We start from the raw sequence: 25,108 nt of genomic DNA, 5'->3' as shown, positions 1-25,108 counted from the left end.
ATCATTACTTATAATATTATCAGGTTGCATAACAGTTAGATGCATTGGTATCCAATATTACATTCTTCTATATACTTTGCATTCCTTACATTGTGGATTCAAGTTATTAAGTTATTATCAATTCTGGTGGACTCAACGTCCCTACTCATACCTTTGCCATTTGGCTTTGCTCAGTCTGCTCTGCATATGCAGTGCCGCTGTACATCTGGCTTCTATCGGCTCCCTGCTCCCCCTCCACCTCTGCCGTCTTCTTCCCCACTAAATATGTCTGATATCTGTCCCAGTAGTTTTCGGGACGACTACATGGGAATAACTCACTGTACACATCTGACTGTGTATTACAGAACACCATGTCTGCAACGGTGAACAGAGTTAATGGCAAATAAGGAATACAGTCTTAATGGTCAGCAGCCTCAGAGGACAGACGTGCCTCGGCCCAAAAGACGTGCATATTAAGATCAAGATCCGTTACAAGAGGAAACATATACAAACCACTTCAGGAAACGCATTACAACTAACGTTTGTTACTAAGGTTGGTCAGCTAACCATAAAAATGTTGTGCTCCATTCTAAGTGGCCCAATGTTCTAACACCTGGACTTCTTTGGTGCGGGAACACTAGACCCAAATTTATAAGCCGGAAAATCTCAGCATTGGACAGAGCAATATCCCACTCAGGAATAACGTGCCGCCCATCTCGTAATCCGGGCCTAAACGAGCTTCCATAATTTTAATGCTGTTTACTACCTATTTCCATAAGTCCTGTGCTAGTATGGATAGGGTTTATGAGTTTGTTGCATCCTATTTATTTAGCTATTGTTGTGTCCGCTTGTATTTGCAATATTTTCCTCTATTTATGTTTGGAGAGCCTTCAGTGCTAGAAACACTGTCTTTAGTTACAACACGTGTGTGCTGTGAAGCATCATATGTTGTCCTGTGACCCCTTATTTGTAGGTCTTTGAGGTGAATTCCATCTCCTGTGTGTGATGAGTCTGTTGCTATAGTCACCAAATGGAAAAGTGTTTTGAATGGTCTGTTCTTGTGACGTTTGTTCTTGTCCATCATTTTAGTTCCCTTTATGTTGTGCTTTTAACAACTGCTAGATCTTCGCACTCACCCTTGCTCATGAGACCTTTGCCCCATTATGCACTTCAGTAGTGGCCATGTATGCAGTCTTGCATATAGTATGATAGGAATACCTGAAGACATGATCCCAAACCATTTCCTTACCATATACTCTGGTATCTAGCAGAAACACATTTTTTCCTGTATTGCAATAATTTGCAAAATCCCTAAAACAACAGTCAATGAAGTTAGTCAAGTAATTAGTATTTATTATGAAGACAACTGTATGAAGTTGCCATGAAGTGTGCAGATGTCCAACATCTCCTCCTTACCAACTGATTCCAACTTCCAAAATTCACAGATCAACATTCTAAAAATAGTGATGAGTCATAATCATGTAACAAGAAAGGTAGTTAGATGATAGCTTACAAGAAAAACCTTTAAAATACTACATCATTTCTCATCTCAACACCAAAAAAGCAGTTATATTTTGAAGAATGCTATATTAACAGTAAACTTCCTGAGGGTTACAAAAAGACAACAGAAAAAAGGAAAAGCATATATTATTAAAGAAAACAATCTCAACATTGCTGTGCGAAAGAGTGTCCTTTAAAAATGGAAACAACTTTACATAATGTAAAAGGGAAAAATGTGAAAGAAAGTAAGGGAAATAAACACATTAAATAAATATCAACAATGATTATTTAATTTTCAGTAGTAAATATTTTTGGAGCCAACTCTGGAAAGGTACCTTCATGGTCTCCGTCAGCATTCCTCTAGTTACGTCTATTACCTCTGACAGTATTTCCACAAAATGTGTCAACTATTAATATCTCAACTTCTGCAATCCTTACATGACTAGCTTTCTAGGACCCTAATCCTTTACGTAGCGCATTGCCAGGAGGCGCTTATTCTACCACGAGCTCACCTTTGTTTGCTGCAGGACCTCGCCGCACCCGCTCCGCGGGTGCCGCTTCGCTGAATTCCGAGTGGGGCAGAGGATTTCAATCTTGCTGGGAGAGGAACCGAGCAGGGCTTGGGCTGAGGGCTGCAGCAGGGCTGCGAGCGTTGCAGGGACTCCATTTCCCAGGAGTCCCTGCGTGACCGAGTGACAGCTTCCGGTCCGCTCTCCCTGTTGGCCCGCCCAACGCCCTTTACACTCACCCGCTATATTTAGCAACGACCCTCCCGCAGCGCGGGACGCAGCTCGGGGTGAAGACCGGGCAAAGAGCGGGCCGTTTAAGGCCGTTAGAGGCTGGGAGAGACCGGACTGGGCCACTCTCTTTGGCCCTAACCTTCGGTACTAACTGTACCGCCAGTTCGTTTTTTCAGACTTACCAATATGGCATCCCGTGAGTACAAAGAGAGGGCAGCCAAGTCCAAACTGAAAAATGGTACCCTTGATGACTTTATTACCAGGACCCACACAGCTATTGACACAGAGATTGCCAAAAATGCAGCACCGAGTTTCTATTGAACTAGATGCCGCAAGGAGACTGTCACAGGAGTTAGCAGCGGCCAAAAAATCTTCACTTGGGCCCATAGCCTTCGCTAAAACCCCTGATCGTTTAAATGGCCCACCTCTTACCTTGATTGAAACTAAGGCAGATATTCACCAGCCATTAGTACCCACTACATCCATACCAAAGGGGGGCTCACCATTAGTATCCTCTAATTCCCTAAAATCTTCTATGGTCGGGATAGAAGGGGAAGAGAAGGAGGGTGAGGGTGGTCCCCCGGAAATGGCGCCGAGATCCAAACCCATAGAACCGGGCGAGGGAAATTCTTGTATTAAACAACGAGGGTCACATAACAAAAGGAAGCGTAACAACTTAACAGCATACGCAAGAAAAAAGGCCAAGATTGCGAAGGCACAGTTATCCACCAAGGCACCATCTCCGCTACCCACAGTCAATTAAGTACAGCAAGAATCAGGGCGTTACCTTGAAATGGGGGAAGGTAAACGCGACAAAATTGGAGGAAGATATTGTTGTTAATTGTAAAATGGAAATGGAATCATGTCTAGTCCCAGTATCCGACCCCCATCAGGTTATTGAGAGCTTTGAGAAATTGTGTGGGTATGTAGCAAAGCACCTTAGGAAACCCAAGGGGAAGGGTGGCCAAAAGGCCTTTAGATGGTTTGATTCCGTGTGTTCCGCCACACACCGATCACTAAAACTAGCCCTGCGCCAAAAACCAAGAAACAAAGAGCTTGTAAAAAGTAGTAGAAAGGCCTATAGGGAGGCTATTGTAAAAAGAAAGCAGGACCTAAAAAACATTGCCTGGGAAGACCTTGAAAAGGCTGCAGAACTAAAAGATAGTAGACTCTTTTGGGAGGTCCTAAATCGCCCCCTTTTTAAGAGTGAGAATAAAGAATCTATAGTTATGCAGGTCACCGCGGAACAATGGGTTCAACACTTTACTAAGATTTTTAATCCTAATTCCATTTCAATAATGGCAAGTACGGATAGGACAGGGGAACTGGTGGCCCCTCCCTCGGCTTTGACCCTCAGCTCTTCACTTACACTGATAGAGATTGAGGAAGCCTTAGGGAAGGGATCATCACTAAAAGCTCCAGGCCCAGATGCTGTCCCCTTGGACCTTTTTAAATCTAATGTTAGTTTGTGGGCACCCATATTACTGAACGTCTTCAAGGCTGTTGTGGTCGGGCGCATCCCTGGTACATGGGAGGAGGCAATCGTAGTGCCGATCTTTAAGAAGGGCGATAGGTGCGACCCACGTTGCTATCGCCCGATTTCCTTAATAGATGCCTCATGTAAAATCCTGGGTAGGGTAATTTTAGCGAGATTAGAAAGTTGGGCAGATTCTACAGGACTTATAGTTGACTCCCAATACGGATTTAGGCGTGGAAAGGGGACCATCGAGCAGTGCCTGAACCTGGCACTAATCCTAGGCAAGTACATGAAGGCAAAAAAGTCCTCAATACATCTTGCCTTCATGGACTTGACAAGTGCATTCGACACTGTTTGTAGACATAAGTTGTGGCGGATGATGGATGACATGGGCTTTGAGGAACATTTGGTCACATTGCTTCGCAGGTTACATGCAGCAACAACTGTATCAATTAGATTTGGCTCTGGAGGTGAAATGACAAAACCAATTCCTTCTACTGAGGGTGTGCGTCAAGGATGCATTTTGGCGCCTTTTCTTTTTCTGGTTTATACAAATGGGCTAGAAAAGTATCTATTAAACCAGGGTTGTGACTTTCCAAAAATTAAAGGCAAAAGTATTCCCATGCTTTCTTATGCAGACGATACCGTCTTAATGACATTAACTGGAAATAGCATGCAAGTATGTTTAGATGCCTGTAATACTTTCATGCTTGACCTTGACTTAAAGGTGAACTTTGATAAATCCTTTGTAATGTCTTGTGGCCCTAAAGGGTCAAACATCGGGAAGTTTGTGGTAAATAATCGCATAATTGGAAAAGTGGAAAATTTTAACTACCTTGGTAACTTGTTTAATAGTAAATTAAGCTGGACGCCAGTCATGAAGGTTCGAGCCCAGAACGCGACACGGGCTATAGAGGGCATCTTCCGTTTCTGTAGCAAGTTGGGGCAAAAACATGTTACGCACCTCAAAACCCTCTACACATCAAAATGTCTATCGGTGGCCACCTACGGGGCAGGGGTGTGGGGGACTGAAACACCATCCGTGATACAGGTGGTGGAAAATAATTTTATAAAAAGGGTTTTATCAGTTCCCAAAAGCTCCTCAAACATCTTCTGCCACAAAGAAATTGGAATTGGCAGTGTTTCTGATACGATTCGTTTGTCCCCTTTATTGTTATGGGGCAAAGTATGGCAATCTGAAGACCTGCAACTCACTAAAGACATTATCACTGATTGCATGGCTTTAGAAAATTCAAAACAGATCCCCTGGTTGTCCTATGTTTGTAACATGTTAAACAAGATTGGATTGGGTTCCAATTATGACAATCCTGAAAAAATAGAGGGAAACCATAAGGCGGACATAAAGGCAATGTATTGGAAATCATTGAATCCACCATCTTTGGACAATGCTAATGTTTATGCTCGTAAGCCCCAACCTCAGTTTTACCTAACATTTACCCTTAATGTGCAATGGCGATTCCTACTAACAAGGTTTAGACTGGATATTTTGCATTTTTTGCTTGCCTTCCCTAAACAAGGGGGTTGGTGTGAGAGGCTGCCCCCTTGTCCATGTAATAACAGGGATAGCCAAAGCACTATACATGTGGTCCTTTTTTGCTCCTTATATCAAGAGCCAAGACTCCGGTTTATTAAACCAATCTTGAAGGGGAGGCAACCTTGCACCTATAAGGAAGGGTATGATTATCTGTCAGCACTATCCTCTGTAGAAACCTGCTGTGCCATGTTAATTTTATCAAAGTTTCGTTAAAGATCAGGAAGGCCTATGGTCAGCATCACATTGTATAGAATATCCTCTGGTGAAAATCATGTATTATATATTTTTATAACAGTCATTATTATGTCTTTTATAAATTTCGGAAAACTGTGTATTTAAAAAACTTTTCTTGTTTTATGAGGTACGATGAATTGTATGTTCAGTACTTTTATGATTTATTTTATGAATCGAATAAAGTTTTTGAAATGAAATGAAATGACTAGCTTTCTTAATATTAACAACATCCTTCACATCTAGAATAATGTCACAAACACACTACCTCTTTTCAAAACCTGCCTTCTGCTTGACCCCTGCTTTGGTAATATTTTCCCTCACAGAGGTGTCAAGCTTATCCAAAGATACTCCTTGCCCTAGCCTGGATAAACCTTTGTTCACACCCTAATAATTAATAAGGTGAAACTCAACACATTTGTTGGAGAGAGACAACTGAATGTGTTCAACCAAGACACTGGTCATGCATTTGATGAGACTAATGGTCTGAGGGTGGTAAAGGGAATCCTTAAGATGTTTATAGCACACCAGTGGTGATGTTGGTTCATAGGTATGTGAAAGGAGGCATCTTTAAAGTCGACTGATGCCAGGTAATCATCTTCTACCAGTTGAGGTACAAATAACATACAGAGTAATCCTCTTGAACTTTTGTGTCTTGAAAAATTTGTTTCTGAACCGGAGGTCCAGTTTTGGCCTCAGAGTTAGCCCCTGCTTTGGTATGAGGAAGTACATCTAGAACACTTCAGTGTCTTTTTGTGAAAAAAGCCACACGTTTTGTAGTGCTCTTTGTTTGCTGTTGTATCTCTCTTTTCGACATGTACTGTGCCATGTAGTACTATGCAGTACCCATGTTATGCTTGTGTGATTTGATTTCACTCCACTTTGAGAGGATTTCTTGACTTGTCCAGATAGGTGTTAGAAGGCACTAGGATTGATTGATACAGTCAATGTGTTTGTGCACCTCCCCTAGAGGTTTGAGACCTTCCCGAGAGTCTTACATAAAAAAGACTGAAATGATTGTGAGTTTTGGTGTTCTTATGAATTAGTAGGCAATGCACTGTGGTCTTGGGCCAATTAGTGTTGGGTTTGTAAAATCAAAATCTCATTTCCTCAACCTGCATTGTGTATACTTCTCTGAAAGCATTCTCTCCCCAACTCAACTAGCAGTTTCTGTAACCCTTTGTAATTTTGTCCATGGGGTCATCAACATTAATCCCAAATAGCTCCTGACCAGTTAATGGAGTATTAAATATGTTATAAGGGGCGTCTGTTTGGAAACTAAAAATGTGAAACTATGCATGTTTGCATACCATTACAGTGCAACCTAAAGATGGAGGTATCACACAGGAGCATTGTGGAATTATCTTTGATGTCATATGACTCCGCCAATTGTTGATGCCCCAAAGAATAAAGAACAGCAAGTGAATCTAGAATAATGTAATGCTTCAAAGCGGTGCCTAGAGTAAGGGAACTCAAGAGGGCAAGAGGGCTGCTTCCCCTTTTCTCCTAAGTCGCACGTCTGTTTTTCCTACCACTTTGCACACACCAATGCTCTCACTCCAGCACCTCAATGAGTCTATGTAAATCTCTTGCCCATATGATTATAGTCCTGCTCCTAGCAATCATCTCTCTGTTCTGGGCCTGGAAGCATGGATCCACACTGATAAGATTCTTAGTATTCTCCTGCCCAGTCCCTAAAATCAGTCTCTCCCAGTCTGTTCTTTGGTGTTCTTTCCATCACACTCTTGCATCCTCGAAGGCCTCAATCTTGTTTGTTTTAGGGAGCCACCTACCATTATGTATTTTCTCTTCTCTTAATCGTCTGGGTCAGAAATGAGCCCTATCTCCTCCCTTGCTCCTTAACATTCTCTCTATCACCTGCACCAGAATTCTTTCTTTTTCCACTACTCAATCCTCGAATTCCATCTGAAATATCCTAACTGTAACCTCAAGAACTCTTTGACCTTGTGAGTAAATTACATCCTTGTTTTGTGGTTCGCCATCATGCCGCTTCACCTCTCTCAATCACCTACCTTGCCAAGCTGCATTTGCTGTTGGTACTGCTTCTGCTTCTCCAGGAATTGCTGGTGCTGCTGTTGCATAACGAGCTGTTGAAGAGCCTGTGGACTCTGGGGAAGTGGGGAGGACTGTGTGCGGCTGAGTGGCCGATGCCGTGGCAGCTTGTTCACTGTCCGCATGTTGGTCGAGAGCCGTTCTCCAGTTACCAATGGTGACTGACCATGAAGGGGAACTGGAAAGAACAAAGACAACAATTACAGTCAACAAATTGCAGCACACATGCACAAAGATAAGCAGCTGTATTAAGGTATATGCATTATGTGATCAGGCAACTCTTCCTTGCTGGCAATTCTTGTTGAACTATTGTTCTCAATACAAATTCTAAGAACTAAGAATGACCCATGTTCTCTTGCTACTGCTCCACCATCCTCTACAAAGAACCAAACAAAGTTACTTCATTATCCATCAACCCAATCGGGCTAATGCCAGGCAACCAATACATAGAGCATGACCAATATAAAGCAGTGCACAACTTAATTACCAATCTCAAAGGGCTGATTTCTGACGAGCAAACCAGCTTGTCTGAGATTAAATAACCCTTGCCTGATATGAACTAACACTTCACCCCAACCAACACATCATGTGTGATGCAAACCAACAAAAAACAGTATGGCCAATGAATAACGTATCTAGTAACACAATATTCTGCATTTTCCATCCCAGGTGCTGTACTATTCTGCATTCTCAATCCAAGGATCCTGAATTATGGTTGACAGCATCCATCTATAGCAACCACCAAATTGTCAAGCATACCAGACACCATCCTTGTGTTTGATTTGTTTGCCCTAAGTTGGCAGGGTATGCCCAGATGTGAATCCCTTGCTCACTTTGCCACTGGATTCAAGGTAGCCTGGTTGATGAGGGGTGTTACCCCAAAACGGGTTCCAGATGCTCGTCTCTGGTTCAGGGAAGACCTGGCTTAGCAGTTGGACTGTTCCCATGAGGCACAGGGTCAAGACTGATTTGCTTATAGCTGGGTCTGAACTGAGGTGGCGAAGTGAGCTAAAGAACGATGATGGATTCAACCCAGAACTGTAACTGGGTGTGAGTATATAAAAAAGGTCAGCGCTCCATCCATCATCTCCTTGTGTTTGCTTTCAGCATCCATGTATAGCCAACACCAACTTGTCAAGCATACCTGACACCAACTCCAGGACCATGATCGACAACGACATATCCACTGATTATACATACTTGATGCAAACTTATTCACAATACGAAAAAGGCTAATGTAAAATAGCACCTTCAAACACTCAAGTACCAATTTCTGGGAGGATATCAGTAATTGGAAAGGGGAGAGAGAATTTTTAAGGATATAGGATACGGTCTCCTTAGCCAACATCAATTACAACATAAATGGTAACCTACACCTTATGAGCAAAAGTGGTTAATAACCCCTTGACAACTATCAGCGTTGTTTTTGAAGACCTTCATCTACTCTAGTGGCATGCTTCATCATCAGGTCGCATCCTGTTTCCAAAAGACCAGGATGGGCTCACCCATATTCCAGGAAGCACTTGTAATATTCTTGTTGGAAATGGGATTCCCAGTTGGCTGAGGTTTGCACTAAAGCCAAGTAGGAACCTGAACTCCCACGTAAAGGGGGGAGGTACACCCCCCAAAATAACCCCTGGTCACCCTTGTGGTACCGTAGCCTGAGCAGACAGGCTTACTTCATCGGTAGCGTGTAAAGCATTTATGACCACGTACAGTGACAGAAGAGACCCACTACAGATGGACGCTACACAGAGTTTATGTAAAAATATCTGATTCTTTATATAAATTGATCACAAGGCCAATAACAGTCCACAATATTACTTGAAAGCAAGGCTTAGGTGTCTTTTTGAAAAATGCTTAGGTTGGATTAGTTCAGTTCACTTCAGGTAAGTTCTTTAAACAGCGCCCCTTTTTTTCTTCACTGTGGGCGTACTCTACGCTACTGAAGGACAAAAATGCGATGCGCACCGGCTGGTGCGTGTGAGGAGTACGAGGCGTACTCTACGTTGCTGCAGGACAAGAGGCGATGCGCACCGGCTGGTGCGTGTGAGGAGTACGAGGCGTACTCTACGTTGCTGCAGGACAAGAGGCGATGCAAACCTGCTGGTGCGTGTGAGGAGTACGAGGCGTACTCTACGTTGCTGCAGGACAAGAGGCGATGCGCACAAGCAGGTGAGTGGGGGGAGTACGAGGCATACTCTACGTCCAGCTCGTTGTTCCCGAGCCGTGTTGCAATTCGTGAGCCGCGATGGTCTCAGCCGGGCTCGAGATGCAGGATACGATGCGTACTTATGTACACACAGCCCAGAGACCACTCCTCCCCTAATCTAAAATATAGACAGCTAACACCAGATGCTGGAGTTTCCCCAGGCCCTGTCACTATCTCCAGACGGGGAATACACATTCCAGCAGTAGCACACAGCAAGATTGGACGAGGAAACAGTCACTTCCCAGAAGTATTATTTCCAAACTTAGAATTTAGAAATCATCCATCCTAAAGAATGTATTAATCAATTTGGATATCAGGAACGCTAGTCTCCTATCTTTACCATGTTCCCTGGGTCAGATAGATCGCCAGATGTAATAATCAAACCTACCCATTCTGGTCTATGGGAGGCAGGTATCCTTACAGTATTAAAAACGAAAATGGCGGCAATTCATTACTAGGTCATGTCACATACATCAGGGCATGACCTACCTTTAGCTGACAATGCACCCTACCCAGGGGCCTGGCAAAGGGGTGTCTGATATGTAGCAAAGGGAAGGTTTAGGGTATGGCAAGTGGGTTTACTTGCCAAGTCGCTATGGCAGCCACAGGCTGCACACAGGCCCTGCAATGGCAGGCCTGAGACCTATTTTACAAGCCGCTTCTGTGGGTGGCACAACCAGTGCTGCAAGCCTACCAGCAGCATTTGACTTACCTGCCCTTGGCAGACACAGTGCCCTAGACTAGGATCTGACTAGTAAGCCAAATATCCAAACATGGAGTCACTATTCACACAGTACCTTATAACAGAGAGAGCATATGCACTTTAGCCCTGATTAGCAGTGGTAAAGTGCTCAGAGTCCTAAAGCCAACATAAACAGGTCAGAGAAAAATGTAAACATGAAGCAAAACGTTTAGGGGTCATCCTTTAATGAAGGCCAGGTCCAACAATTCTCCTACCAGGGTTTACAATGAAGTTAAAAATACCCTTTAATAGCAATTGCACCAGGTATAAATGAAAGAAAATGTGTTGGGTATTAATAGGCTATAACGTTCTTACACCCTCATCAGTTTCCACATGTTTCAGCCTCTCATATGGCCTCTAATGATCCCACGGTTTCATCAGGACAAATTAAAATGCCACAGGTTTTAGGTCTATTTGACCCTATCTAAATCACCTTTAGCCTAAGTACTCTTTCCTATTCAGTCCGGACTGAAGACGTACAACAAATACCATACAAACGGAATTATGGTTACTCTGCTAGGGAATGGTACTTGAGTATTTTAATGTAAGCTATCCCCCCCAACTAAGAAAGACCAATGCAAAAAAAATCCACAAAACTAGCATGGTCAATGAAACACAAATGTGTTCGATTCAACCATCTTTCCCTGCTAGCAAGCATAAAAGACTTTCCTTTATCGTGGTCCCTGTAATGTCAGTTTTTATTTTATTTAAAAACGCTATGTGCATGATATTATGCAACATTAAAACCTTTTTAGAACTGTGGGAGAAACATTTTTGAATACGTAAAAAGATACTGCTGTAATCTCAGCTTCAGAGAAGTAAGATCAATCTGGAGGGGTCACACAGAAAGGGCAAAAAGACAATGGAAACATAGCTGGATGGAGATTCATTTTTCAGGCTTGTTAGTCATAGGAGAAGAAAAAAATGAATTCCCTGTAACTACAGTTGGCCAGCATTGGTAACTTTCATAGATTCTCATGCTTACGTTATTCCCTGAAATAAGGCTGGGAATCCTCAGTAATCAATGTTAACTGTGACCACAAACACTCTAACAGCACTGAAACACCTAATTTTATGACCCAAACTTTGGCCAATCAGATGGTAAGATACAGAGCTCCACTCCCTCCCAGTGACTCAGCTTGCCTAAGGAAAAAATAATAATGGGAGTCTCAATGGTGAAGAAATAGGGATGCCTTGGAATCTATTAAAAATTCCAAAACTGGAGAAGGAAAATGTTAATTAGCCTGTAAGCATCGGTTTATAGTGTTTAGTGCTGTGGATTAACATGCTCTGTTTACTCCTGCCATCTAGTGTTGGACTCCGGAGCTTACAGGATAGAAGTCTTGTGTCATGAGATGTGCTATAACTCCTTTTTTCTGCTTTGGGGCCATAGGTAAAGCCACAATTTGAGTTGCTAAATTAGTCTAGCTTATGTGCACCATGTTCTCCTGCCACACCTTCATGCACTTTATTTGCTCTGAGGAAATGGCGGATGAATTTCGTCCTTCCGTCGCCTGGTGATAAGCATACCTATGGCATGGATCCAAAGCTTGATCTGTGACTGAATCTTTGTCACCAGGAACCACCCCCCTCCCCCGCCCCCCACAAACCAATGGACAATTTATATGGGTTGCAAGCATGTGGTGGATCTCAGCCCACACCTGAGAGCACTCTAAGGTCTGCTAGGGGCTGTGCTAATTTAGTATTTGAGGCTCCAACTCCAGACTCCTCTGCCCTTGGCTTCGGACGGCAGACTGGCCACTATTTCAATAGCTTTGTCTGGTTGAAGATGAGAACCCGTGAGGGGGTAGGCCAACTGTCCCCATGCCAACCCCTACCCCTTCAGTTGACTTCTGTAGTTTTCTGGGCATACTGCCACACAATACTCAACCACATCTACAATACCTACCTAAAATGCTTGCAGAGCACAATCTGTAATAGATTACGGATTGGCATAGGTTTAAAATCATTAAGTTAAATGGAAACTAGAAAGTGACCACAATTCTGTGTCAAAAGAGTTTATAAAATATGCCGGCTAAGAGAAAAACAGAATTTAAACCACAACTGGGAGCTTGGGGGACACAACTGGAAGCGGGGGGGACAAGTTAGAATAAATTGAAACATCAATCTTGAATCCAAAACAGAAAACTGGAAACAGGACCTTCAACAGTGGACCTTCCAATTTGGATAGTGAATAGAGCAAGTGGGGAGACTATATTCTTCTATGATCTTTTGCTGAAATCATAAATCCTAATTGTTACAAGATCTTCCACCCTCAAAAAATCCTATACTAACAAAAATTACATTTTGGAAAAATGGGATGGTTTGACAAGGAATATAAAACAATGAAACCAGAATTACAAAGCGTGCTTCAAAGCGATCCTCCAAACAGGTCATAAGGGCAGCCAGACTTAGTTATAAGTCACTAATTATGACAAAGGAGGCAGAGTTTGCAAACAGACAGTGGCTGGAGCTAGAAAGATTTGCTGCAAAGAAAAGCACACAGGCCTTTTGGAGGAGGATCCAGGAAGGCCTTGGAGTAAGGAGAAATGTTTAGGAACCTAATATAGCTGAGGCAACATGTGTAAAGCATTTCAGAACAATCTTCAATGCTACGACTGGCTTGCGTCAGGAGTCACTCTCTCTTAGTGCTTTCGCTAGAAACAGTAGTAGTGTGCCAAGTAACAGGCAGGTGGAAGTGTTTACAAAACAAAAAAGCCATAAAAAGCTGTAGGGCCCAAATCGGATTCCTTTGGAGATCGTTCTTGCTGATATACATATGTGTAAGAAACTGTGTTTTTGTTGCAGGACCTCCCTTTGACACCTTTTGACTAGTAAGTGATGCAACTTTGATTGCAGTGTACTGGATTCCTACTAACCAGGGCCCCACAACCAGTGTTCGTACCCTACAAATGTCTCATTGTTTCCCCAATTGGCAAAACCTTTAGCAGCCTTTGTAAGTCCCTAGTAAATGGTACCCATAGTACCTAGGTCATGGGCCTTAGGTACTAAAGAGAGCCCCTAAAGGCAGAAGGCAGCAGCAACAATTGTGCCACCCTAAGTGACCACTCACCAAGCACATGCAGGGCTGATCTAATAGGATTCATATCTTGGTGCAGACAAAAGTGAAAACACGACAAGTCACACATCCATGTGTGACAGGTCTCTTAACACTGCATGTAACATTTGTAATTCACCTCTGCCGCATGCCTGACAGTCCTATGGCAGGGTGCTGAATATTACATTTGAGGGAATTCTTGCAAGAGAAGTACTATTATTGCCAGTACAAGTCACCAGGAAAGCCATTTTGAAACCTGTACTGTACAATGGTGAAAACGAGTTCTCCAGCTACATACTGAGTTCAATGACCCCATTAGGGATACCCTGATTGATGGCTTTGGACTCACAACTGAGGAGTACAGGATCAGGTTCAGAGAGAATCAGAAAACCCAGAGTCAGTCCTGGGTTGATTTTGTAGACTTTTCAGTAAAAACACCAGTGGTTAAAAAGTAGAAAGGTGCATCATTATGATCAGGGTTTATAATAAGTGAACATTTATGGGGGGTAGTGACCCCAAAGGGTCAATAACCCATTGGCTCCTACCCTACACTCTCTAAAGCCCATAAACTTCGTCTTTAGGGCTGATTCCTTATATTACATGGCCAACTCATATCAAGGGCCACATCATCGATCAAGTTTTTTCCACAAAAACGATCTGTGTCTCCACGCCACTGCCCGTTTTGTGGTCTGATCATTTTTTAATAAAGTTTATCATACCCCTCATTTCAGTGACTGTCCCGAGAGCACCGAAAGACCAGGTCTCCGCCGAAATGGTGTCTGATGCGCTCTGTCGTCATCCTTGTTTATCTTCTGGAAGTTTGGAGGAAAACCTTGAATCAGTGCATAAGTGGATGACTGCTATTTTTGAGGAGTTAGCCCCAGGGAAGCCGGCTAAGTCTGCCTATAGGCGTGCTTCGGCCCCGTGGTTCACTCCATCCTTGGGTGCGATGCGGCAGGAATGTGAGAAAGCCGAAAGGGCCTGGAGACGCCTAGATGACCCTCATCTTAAAGCTAGCTACAGAGATACCATCAAGCTATACCACAGGCACATCCTAGCAGGAAAAAAAGTTTACCTTGAGTGTAGAATAGATGTTGCAGAGAGCACCAGTAAAGAGATATTTAGGATAGTCAAGGAGTTTACTTCTCCCTCCACTGGTGCCCCCACTCATGCGCACACTGAAGCTTGGATTAGCCAGTTAGCGGATTTCTTCGTGGACAAAATCAAAGCTATTCACGATTCCTTTCGCTGTCCATGCCCTATGTCTGAGCCGGGTTTTACACCCAGCCTGGAAACATTTATAACGGAGGAAGGCCCACTTTTGTCGGAATTTCCGGCAATGTCTCCCATGGTCTCCCTTGACCTTCTGTCTCGGCTTAAGTCCGGCTCTCTGCTTGACCCTTGTCCGGCGAAATGTTTGGGGAAAGTAGCTCCGGCTTTAAATGCGGTGCTCAATCCTTTACTTAATGCCTCATTGAGCACGGGTGTTGTCCCTCAAGCGTGGAAGCATGCACTGATTCTTCCACTGATCAAGAAGAGTAACCTTGATCCTCTCATCCATGCTAACTACAGACCTATCTCTCTCCTCCCTGCTCTGGCCAAGGTGACCGAGAAGCACGTGCATAACTCCATTTCCAACTTTATTGAGAGTAACAACATACTTCATGACTCTCAATCGGGCTTTCGCACAAATTTTAGCACAGAGACCGCCCTTCTCGAGGTCACCGATGCCATCAGGGAGGTTTTGGATACTGGAGGAAAGGCCATTTTGGTTATGCTGGATTTGTCGGCGGCTTTCGACACCGTCCCCCATGAAGGTCTCCTTTTAAGACTCCAAGAGATCGGTTTTCGTGGGACGGTGTTGAATTGGTTTAAGTCATTCCTGACCGGCCGCCGGCAAGTGGTCTGAGCACCTCCGTTTTCCGCTGAAATGCCGCCACTGGAGGTGGGGGTGCCGCAGGGCTCTATCCTAAGCCCTGCGCTTTTCAACATCTATATGGCCCCTTTGGCGGCGGTTGCGGAATCTTTTGGTGCCCAGATCATAACCTATGCTGATGACACCCAGTTGCTCTTTACATCTGAAAAGGGTAAGGACTTTGACGGCCCACGGATTAGAGACTGTTTGGGAGCCGTCTTTACCTGGTTCCAGCGACATAGCCTAAAATGCAATCCCGATAAATCGGAATTGCTTTTTTTCGGATGCCCACCTGATCCTGGCTTGAAGGCTTGGTGGCCTTCAGATATGTCTCCACCGGATGCTGCCTCCTCCAAAGCTAAAAATCTGGGCTTTGTGATTGATGATGGCCTTGCCTTTGGCCCCCAGATCATTGGGCTGACCGGCAAATGCTTCGGCCTCCTGAAAATGTTACGGAAATTCCTTCCGCTGTTTTCGCTGAAGCATAGAAAGATCATCGTGCAGGCCTTGATAGGCTAGCGTTTGGATTACGCGAATGTTCTCTATCTTGGACTGCCGAAATATCTTTTGACACGACTCCAGATTGTGCAAAACTCTGCGGCCAGAGCCATCTTTGGTCTCCAGCGCAGAGCCGGAGCCACAGATTTGCTAAAAAAACTGCATTGGCTCCCAGTCGCTAAAAGGATTGTCTTTAAGGCGCTTACTTTTGCCTTCAAGGCCCTTCATCTGATTGGCCCCAAATACCTTCAGAAGCGCTTGGCTTTTTATGTGCCTCGTAGGACGTTACGTTCCGCGACTTTATCCAAAGCCTTGATTCCTCCCATCTGCCGGGCTAGAATGGGAGGACGCTCATTTCGTTTTCTAGCGTTTCAAAGTTGGAATGACCTGCTTGTCTTGCTTAGGAAAGCTGAGGATCTGCTCTCTTTTAGGAAAGGACTAAAAACCTGGCTTTTTATAATTCAATTCAATTCAAATTAATTTATATAGCGCGCTACATACCCAGAGGGTCTCAAGGCGCTTGGAGAAGGGTGGGGAATTACTTGTCGAATATCCAGGTTTTAAGTTGCTTTCTGAATGCTAGGTGGTTCCGAGTGAGGCGAAGGTGTGTGGGAAGTGAGTTCCAGGTTTTGGCTGCCAGGTAGGAGAAGGATCTTCCTCCCATGGTGGTTTTGTTGATGCGAGGTATAGCAGCAAGGGCTTGGTGGGAGGAGCGTAGCTGGCGGGAGGGGGTGTAGAAGGAAAGTCGTGTGTTGAGGCATTCGGGTCCAAGCTCGTAAAGTGCTTTGTGTGCGTGGGTTAGGAGGCGGAATGTTATCCTCTTATTGACGGGGAGCCAGTGGAGGTTTTTCAGGTGATCAGAAATGTGGTCTTTACGCGGAATGTCTAGTATGAGTCTGGCTGATGCGTTCTGGATGCGTTGGAGTTTTTTCTGAAGTTTTGCGGTGGTGCCGGCGTATAGGGTGTTTCCGTAGTCCAAGCGGCTTGTAACCAGTGCGTGGGTGACCGTTTTTCTAGTTTCGGTGGGGATCCAGCGAAATGTTTTTTTGAGCATGCGAAGGATGTTGAAGCAAGATGATGAAACGGCGTTGACCTGTTTGGTCATCGAGAGTGAGGAGTCCAGAATGACGCCCAGTTTCCGTGCGTAGTTCGTCGGGATGGGTGCTTTTCCAAGGGACTCTGGCCACCACGAGTCCTCCCAGGCGGAGGCGGAGGTGCCTAGGATAAGGACTTCAGTTTTGTCGGAATTCAGTTTCAGGCGGCTGTGCTTCATCCACTCGGCTACTTCTTTCATTCCTTTATGTAAGTTTGTTTTGGCGGTGTTAGGGTCTTTGGTGAGTGAGAGGATCAGTTGAGTGTCATCAGCGTAGGAGATGATGTTGAGGTTGTGTTGGCGTGCGATGGCCGCGAGGGGGCTCATGTATACGTTGAAGAGGGTGGGGCTGAGTGACGATCCTTGTGGCACGCCGCAGATGACTTCAGTGGCCTCTGACTTGAATGGTGGGAGGCGGACTCTCTGGGTTCTTCCGGCGAGGAACGAGGTGATCCATTCCAGTGCTTTTCCTTGGATTCCGATGTTTCTGAGGCGTTGTAACAGGGTGCTATGACAGACTGTGTCGAAGGCTGCGGAGAGGTCGAGGAGGATGAGGGCGACTGTGTCTCCATTGTCCAGTAGAGTTCGAATGTCGTCTGTTGCTGCGATGAGTGTGGTCTCAGTACTGTGTTTGGCTCGAAAGCCAGATTGTGAGGAGTCTAGGGATTTGTTGGTTTCGAGGAAGGCGGCGAGCTGGTTGTTGACCGCCTTCTCGATGACTTTGGCTGGGAATGGAAGGAGCGAGATGGGGCGGTAGTTTTTGAGTTCGGTGGGGTCAGCTGTGGGTTTTTTCAGAAGGGCGCTGAGTTCGGCGTGTTTCCAGATTTCCGGGAAGGTGGCGGAGTTAAAGGAGCAGTTGATGACATCTCGGAGGTGGGGTGCGATGATGGAGTCAGCTTTGTTGAAGATGTGGTGAGGGCATGGGTCTGTGGGGGATCCTGAGTGGATGGAGTTCATTAGGCGAATGGTGTCCTCGGTGGAGATTGGGTTCCAGTCATTAAGGATGTTCAAGGGGGGTGAGGGTACGTCAGAAGTTAGGGTGGGCTGGTCTCCGGGTTGGTTGTCGAAGCTGTTGTGGATGTCTGCGATTTTGTCGTGGAAGAACGAAGCTAGGGAGTCGCAAAGGGCTTGAGAGGGAGTGATGTCATTGGAGTTGGCAGTGGGGTTGGTAAACTCTTTGACGATGTTGAATAATTCCTTGCTGTTGTGGGCGTTGTTGTCAAGTCGGTCTTTGAAAGCGGCTTTCTTGGCAGTCCGGATCAGTTGGTGGTGTATGCGGGTAGCGTTTTTGAAGGCGTCCCTGGTGCAGTAACTGTTCTTCTCTTTTTTCTATTTTCGCAGTGTTATGTTTCTTTTACATTGAGGGCTCTTTGTCAAAGCGCCGGGACACTCCTAGGAGTAGCCGTGCGCTATAAAAGAGCATTTTTAACATAACATAACATTTATGTGAGCCCCTGGCACAAGAGAAGGAGATCCTGGTGGCCCCAGAAGAGAGAGAACACCAAATAGCCACAAAAGCAAGGAGGAAAGAAGCAGCAGCTGACCTGGTACCAACCTTGCCGACCTGTCTGCATCCCTCGTCAAAAACTGCACCAAAGTTAACTCGTCCTTTAGTTGTTGACTCCAGAAACCTGGGAGGACTGCCTGCCTTCGCAAAAGACTTAAGACCTCCTATGAACAGCAGACCTGTTCTGAAGAAACTCAAAAAGAGAATACTCTGTGGCTTTGAAACCGCCAAAACCAGGCACCCTAAGTCACCACTGCACCCGGCCCGAGTTGAAGTGCGCCATTGGTGTCAACATGGTCCCCAAGGTCTCCAGAGCTCAAGTCCATTGTGGTTTCACCCCTCCGGGACTCTCCGACATAGCCTGCAAGCAGGTCTCCTCAAACGTGATTGCTCTGTTAAGAAAAAAAACAGACGTCTAAGGACACCCCTGTATCCATCGCCCCCATGGCCTTTGAGAAGAGGACCAAATGTGTCCACCCGAGCATCACAAGCCTTGAAGCCCCTTGCTCGTTCAGCCCAACTGACCTACTGGCCAGAGCCTGCAGCCTCTTTCCGCAGTAAATACACCCATTGAAATACATTGAGCTCCCGAGGCATGCTGTTTTGCTCCAGAAGCATGCTGTTTTGCACCCAGCACCCGGCTGCTCCTGTGCCGCTGGTGATACACGGCTGGTGCTATCTTGGACCTTGCCCATCACTCACCTCAACTCCTGTAGATTGGTTTTGTAATTTGCTGTACTATACCTGTTTGTAGAACTTGTTCTTCCTCCCATAAATAACATTGCAGAACACTTCTTAAAGTGAAAAGAATGTATATTTAAAAACGTACTTACCTGAATTATTTTTCCCTGATGCCTAAACATATATAAAGACTAGCAGCCCGTCCTGACGTTGTTCGGGTATGAATTGCTGCCGGCCAGTAGTATATTGTTTTGTAGGATTTCGTTTTGATAGCATTTCTTATCTGTGACAGGCCTGTGAAACGCTCCGATTCACAGTGCACTGTTGATGCACTTAAGAGTGCGCGTTCAGTAGTGTGTGAACTCGAGTTTCCCTACTTTATTTTTCCTTGCAATATTATATAGCGCCAACTCGACAACATGGCATGAGCACAATTTACATTACAGAAGAACACATTCATTTGTGGTAGCCACGGGGAGACAAAGCGATTTGTCTGGAATCACAGGATGTTGAGCTGATGCCGAGATTCGAACGTAGCTCCCCAGCTCTAAAGTTTGCAATTCTAGAACTTGTGGCGGGAGGTGTGTCTGAAAGTGTATGTCGGTGCTGGCCATCAATGAGAGAGACCTGTGCATTTTTCAAATGGGTGGTGAAAAAATATGAGTATGTTGCTGGAGCTATGGGCCTCCATGCCACCAATGTACTTACCGGGGGAGGGTAAACACCTATTATTCCGCAACTTTCTTTCCGCATACCATCACTCCGCATACTTTCATTACGAAAGTACCATGACTCCGCAATGCCATTATAACGCACGGCTTTACATTTTATATGCTTTTACCACGCATACATATACAACGAAATTCGTTGTAAATGCATGAATGGTAAAAGCATGTTTTTTTTAATGTTTGGATAAGGTAAGTATGGGTATAGGGGAATTTGTTTTGGAGTGTTTGGGTATTTTAAGGGTTCAGAGATAGTTCTGAGTTATGGGGTACAGGGGTAGTTTTAGGGTTTAGGGATAGGTATGGGTTTTGGGGTACAGGGGTATTTTTAGGGTTCAGGGCTAGGTTTGGGTTTTGGGGTATAGGGGTATTTTTAGGGTTCAGGGATAGGTTTGGGTTTTGGGGTACAGGGGTATTTTAAGGGTTCAGGGCTAGGTTTGAGTTTTGGGGTACAGGGGTATTTTTAGGGTTCAGGGCTAGGTTTGGGTTTTGGGGTACAACGTTATTTTTAGGGTTCAGGGCTAGGTTTGGGTTTTGGGGTACAGGGTTCCTTTAGGGTTCAGGGCTAGGTTTGGGGTACAGGGGTATTTTTAGAGTTCAGGGGTAGGTTTGGGTTTTGGGGTACAGGGGTATTTTAAGGGTTCAGGGCTAGGTTTGGGTTTGGGTTTTGGGGTTCAGGGGTATTTTAGGGTTCAGGGGTAGGTTTGGGTTTTGGGGTACAGTGGTATTTTTAGGGTTCAGGGGTAGGTTTGGGTTTTGAGGTACAGGGGTATTTATAGGGTTCAGGGCTAGGTTTGGGTTTTGGGGTACAGGGGTATTTTTAGGGTTTAGGGATAGTTTTGGGGTACAGGGTATATTTATAGGGTTAAGATGGGTTAGTGTGTAAGGGTGTAGGGGTATTTTAAGGAGTAAGGGTGGGTTATGATTATGGGATGCAGGGGTATTTAAAGGGAGCAGGGTGGGATTGGCACACAATATGAGACATGGCATGAAGGGCGGAACGTACCACACGCCCCCAGCGTTTGTCACGCCCCCAGTACAAAGTAGACACGCCCACAAGGGCCTACTTTGCTGGCACAGTTATTTTACCTTTTAAATGTATATGGTGGGCGTCTGCATAGCCTATGTCCTTCTGCTGCAACTGCCATTTCCAACGCTGTATTGGGTGTTGCGATTGGTGCTGTGGTTCCTGAGATTACCCGCCTCAAAGGCTGCCTGCCACACTAGTAATTTTGTGTCTAAAAACATATATACACATAAAAAACAATTCTGTGAAATTTGACAAAAACTACAATTCCCATCTAGCTTCCTGTAAGTCAACAGGAAGTGAGATCAGAAGTTCTGGCGGGTCCTTCGAAATATAGGAGGAGTATGAACACTATTACACTGACCGTGAACAAGCAACTGCTGGTTGCGAAACGCGTTGGTTTGTACTTTGCAATGCTGGAGTATTGACAACGAAATAAAGGATTGGGAAAGGAACCTTTTTGTGAGTGCTGACTTATTCTCTGAAGAAGGAAGTTGTGGAATATATGAAAGCGGGGCTCTGCTTGGAAGTCAAAGCACCGGTGGAGAGAGCGCCATTTGACCGCAGAATCGAGCCAAGACTGTGGATATATATATATACCTGCACACTGTGGCCGAGATTTGGAACTTTCCCTGTAAATGCGTGATTCGCACTCGGCACACGCTGTGAGAAGTAAGGTTTTACCAATATCGGCACTGAAATCCAGGTAAAGGACATGGGGGACAAGCAAGGAGCACTCTGGGAACTGTAGTCCCATATAATTGGAGGAGAGACCCATGAAACATTACAGCAAGGGGAACCCTTTAAAAAACGAACTATTTGGGATTTACTTAAAATTAGGATACTATTGGTACTTACCCTTGCAGTTGGGATGAAATATAACTGCTTAAAACATTGAAGAGTGGTGATTGAACTGTCCCTTTAATGCTGGAAGAATTTGGACTTGGTCCCTTTTCAGTGTTTATGAAGCTACGTTTTTTAAATCTGTAACGAGCCCACTGGTGCAGATGTAACTGGCATTTGACAAAGAGTCATGGGACTCAGTCAGTCAGTCAGTCAAATTAACTTTATTCGATTTGATAAAATCATACAAAGTACATAAAAACATTATTATTTACAGTTAAAAAGGAATTAAACAGTTTCATTTATCAGCAAGTTAATTTGATTAAATAAATGCATTTAAAATATTTAAAAGACCCGTTATATACATCAGTTTTCCAAATTCATGTTCCTTCTGGCTCTGGTTGCTGCCACCAGAAAATTGGCCATGGCAAAAGTAATGCAAATGTTGCCCAATGATTGTAAATATAGCATTGCTGGTCTCACCTGGGAGAAGCCAGCTTCTCTTAGAACTGGTAGCAGGTATTTTTTTCTTTGGGCGGAGAAGAAATCACAAAACATAACAACATGTAAACTGTCTTGAACAGAAAAATTATCACAGGTGCAAGGTGGTGCTAACTCAGGATTCGTCCATTTGTTAAAATTGCCCAAATAAAAGTGAATGATGTTGAATCTGAATCTTGTTAACAAAAATCTGTGAAAAGGGTTTGTGACAAAACATAAATAAGGCTCGATTGCAAGTGACTGAAGAGTTAAGTAGTGCGTTCGGACAGAGGGTTTAGATAATTCAGCTTCTTCTCGCAACATGTATGCCCTAGACATAAACTGTTTTTTATGACACTCACATCCTGCTTTGTGATACACGAGGGAGAGGTGAATAGATCTGGGCGACCTAGTTCATTAAAACATTTGTGCAAATACCCCAGCCATGGTATCGTGTGGCTGTATTCCAAGCTCATCACATCCCTCATGATCATGTGGTTTAATGATAATTCAGGGTTTAACCAAGTCTTAAGCCAGTATGTTAGTGGAGCCAGTCTCAGTTTGTCCTGGATATAATCCATACCCAGTTCTGAATGCATGGAAAAAACCGGGGAGGATTGGGGGAGGGACAGGACGGAACGTAAAAAACTATTCTCAGCTACCTGAATTTTGTCTAGGCGTACATAGGCCCATAAGGAGGCACCATACAAGGCCACGGGGAGGGATTTGCTGTTATAAACCTGGATAATGGCCTTCATAGATTTATGGCCCAGCCTTTTAGCGAAGCTTAAGATGGCCATGGATGTTCTAGTGACCGCTAGGCTTTTTGCGCGTATCTGTGGGCCCCAGGTACCCCTGCTATCAAAAAGGACTCCCAGATATGGAAACACGGGGACTCCCGATACTATCTCCCCTTTACAGAAAAAAGTTTTTATTCCTCTCTTGGGCCTTTTACCTTGTCTGCCTACGACCATGGTGTGCGATTTGGAGGCATTAACCCTCAGGTCCAACCGGTCCATAAAGGTCCCAAATGCATCTAACAGTTTTTGTAGGCATACCTCTGTGCGTGCTATTAGTACAGCGTTGTCCGCGTATAGGAGAGCAGGGATCTTAACTTCTCCTACACGCGGAACGTCACTAGCAGCTCCAATTAAGTGTTTGCCTAGGTCATTTATATAGATGGTAAACAACAGGGGGGCCAGTATGCATCCTTGCCTAACGCCACGAAGGGATCTAAAGCGTGACGTGCATCTACCCTCTTTGGTTACTCTTACGGCAGCGAATAGGTCCTGGTGCATAGATGCTATAAACGCCACCAGGTCTGCATCAATTCCCATGTTAATTAGAATATCCCATAGCTTAGACCTGTTGACCAAGTCGAAGGCCGAGGAGAGGTCCATAAATGCTAGATACAAGGACCCCTCCTTGGCCACCGTGTACTTGGCAATCAAGAGGTGGAGATTTGAGCACTGTTCTATCGTACCCCTTTTTTCCCTGAAGCCATACTGTATATCAGCCAGACCCCCACACTCCTCCAGGCTATCTCTTAGTCTGTCTAAAAGGACTCTGCCCAGGATCTTGATGGCAGAGTCCAGCAGGGAGATAGGACGGTAGCACCCTGGATCGTCCCTTCGACCCTTTTTAAATATAGGCACTATGGTGGAAGTGGCCCACGTATTTGGGGGGGGAGAAGTATTTGCGGCTGTGAACACATTGGCCAGAATGCCAGCCCAGAGTTTGGGGGAATGTAAATAAAAGTCAGCTGGCACCCCATCTGGGCCAGGGGCTTTATTCCTCAATGTTGCACAGATTGCTTTTTCCACTTCCCCGCTGTTAAACTGTAGAGGTGTGGCCACCAAACTTGCACAGTTTTGTAAATGCGGCCGGTCCCCCGTCTCACCATAAACCGAGCTGAAATGGGCTAGCCACTTCTCATCTGGTATTACGCAGTCAGTGTCTGCATTGGGAGATTCTGAGAAATAAGGGTGGTTTACTACAGCCCAGAATTGCCTACTGTCCCGCAAGATGTTAATGTCGGTTAGTTGTTCCCAAGCCTCCTGCTTGATGCTATCCCTTCTAGATTTCGTGACAATCCTGTACTCTTTTCTCAGCGTTGAGACCAGAGCCCTGTCCCTAGGTTGAGCTTTAAGGGCAGCTTTTAAAGCTCTAAGGGCCTTACTGCATGCAGAGTCAAACCATTTGTGTGACTTTGGTTCTCCCCTGCCCCTTGGTGCCGTAAGGTTCTCAGCCACAATGTGGCATATTGATTGAAATGCGGCCATGGTATCATTGCCTGGGAGGGTCGGATCTTGGCAGATTTTAATCTGCTCTTCGATCTCTTGACCGATGTTTCGATAAAAATCGTCTGCCACCACATTCCCCCACTTCAAACGCCTGCCTTGATCTGTAGGGCGAAGAATATAGCCCTGTTTAGGCTGCCCTGGCATTGGTCCCAACGCTCCCCCCCAGCGGATCGATAGAAAAACAGGGTTATGGTCGCTAAAAGGGGAAAATACAGTGCGATAGGAAATGATACAATCAAGAATGGCAGAGGTCACAAAAATATAATCAATAACAGAACCCATGGGAGAGCCCTTGTACGTTGGTGCTCTAGATACCCCCTCTCCTGCTGTAAATTCAAGGAGGTTATAGTTGGCCAGGAAGTCCTCCAGTTCCTCTCCAGGCCTGGTGTGTTCGAAGTGAGGGCCCTCCTGGTCCCAAGTATCCACAGCTCCCTGCCTGGAACAACCGAGATTACAGGGGTGAATGTTA

General features: G+C 44.9%; 1 protein-coding gene across 18 annotated transcripts in view; it reads right to left on the bottom strand.

Annotated features, from left to right (window-relative positions):
• HDAC5 (histone deacetylase 5) overlaps positions 1 to 25,108 on the bottom strand; it is a 1,827,433-nt gene that overhangs the window by 501,085 nt on the left and 1,301,240 nt on the right. For all 18 annotated transcript variants that reach the window (XM_086923942.1, XM_086923931.1, XM_086923932.1 and 15 more), the window contains one exon: positions 7,516 to 7,733. In XM_086923942.1, the coding sequence (XP_086780068.1) occupies positions 7,516 to 7,733 (218 nt within the window). The remainder of the gene's footprint in view (positions 1 to 7,515; positions 7,734 to 25,108) is intronic.

Source organism: Lissotriton vulgaris, chromosome 5 (genome assembly GCF_964263255.1).
Source record: "Lissotriton vulgaris chromosome 5, aLisVul1.2, whole genome shotgun sequence".
Taxonomy (NCBI): Eukaryota; Metazoa; Chordata; class Amphibia; order Caudata; family Salamandridae; genus Lissotriton; species Lissotriton vulgaris.
The sequence above is the reverse complement of the archived record's forward strand: the minus strand, read 5'-3'. Positions and strand labels throughout refer to the sequence as shown.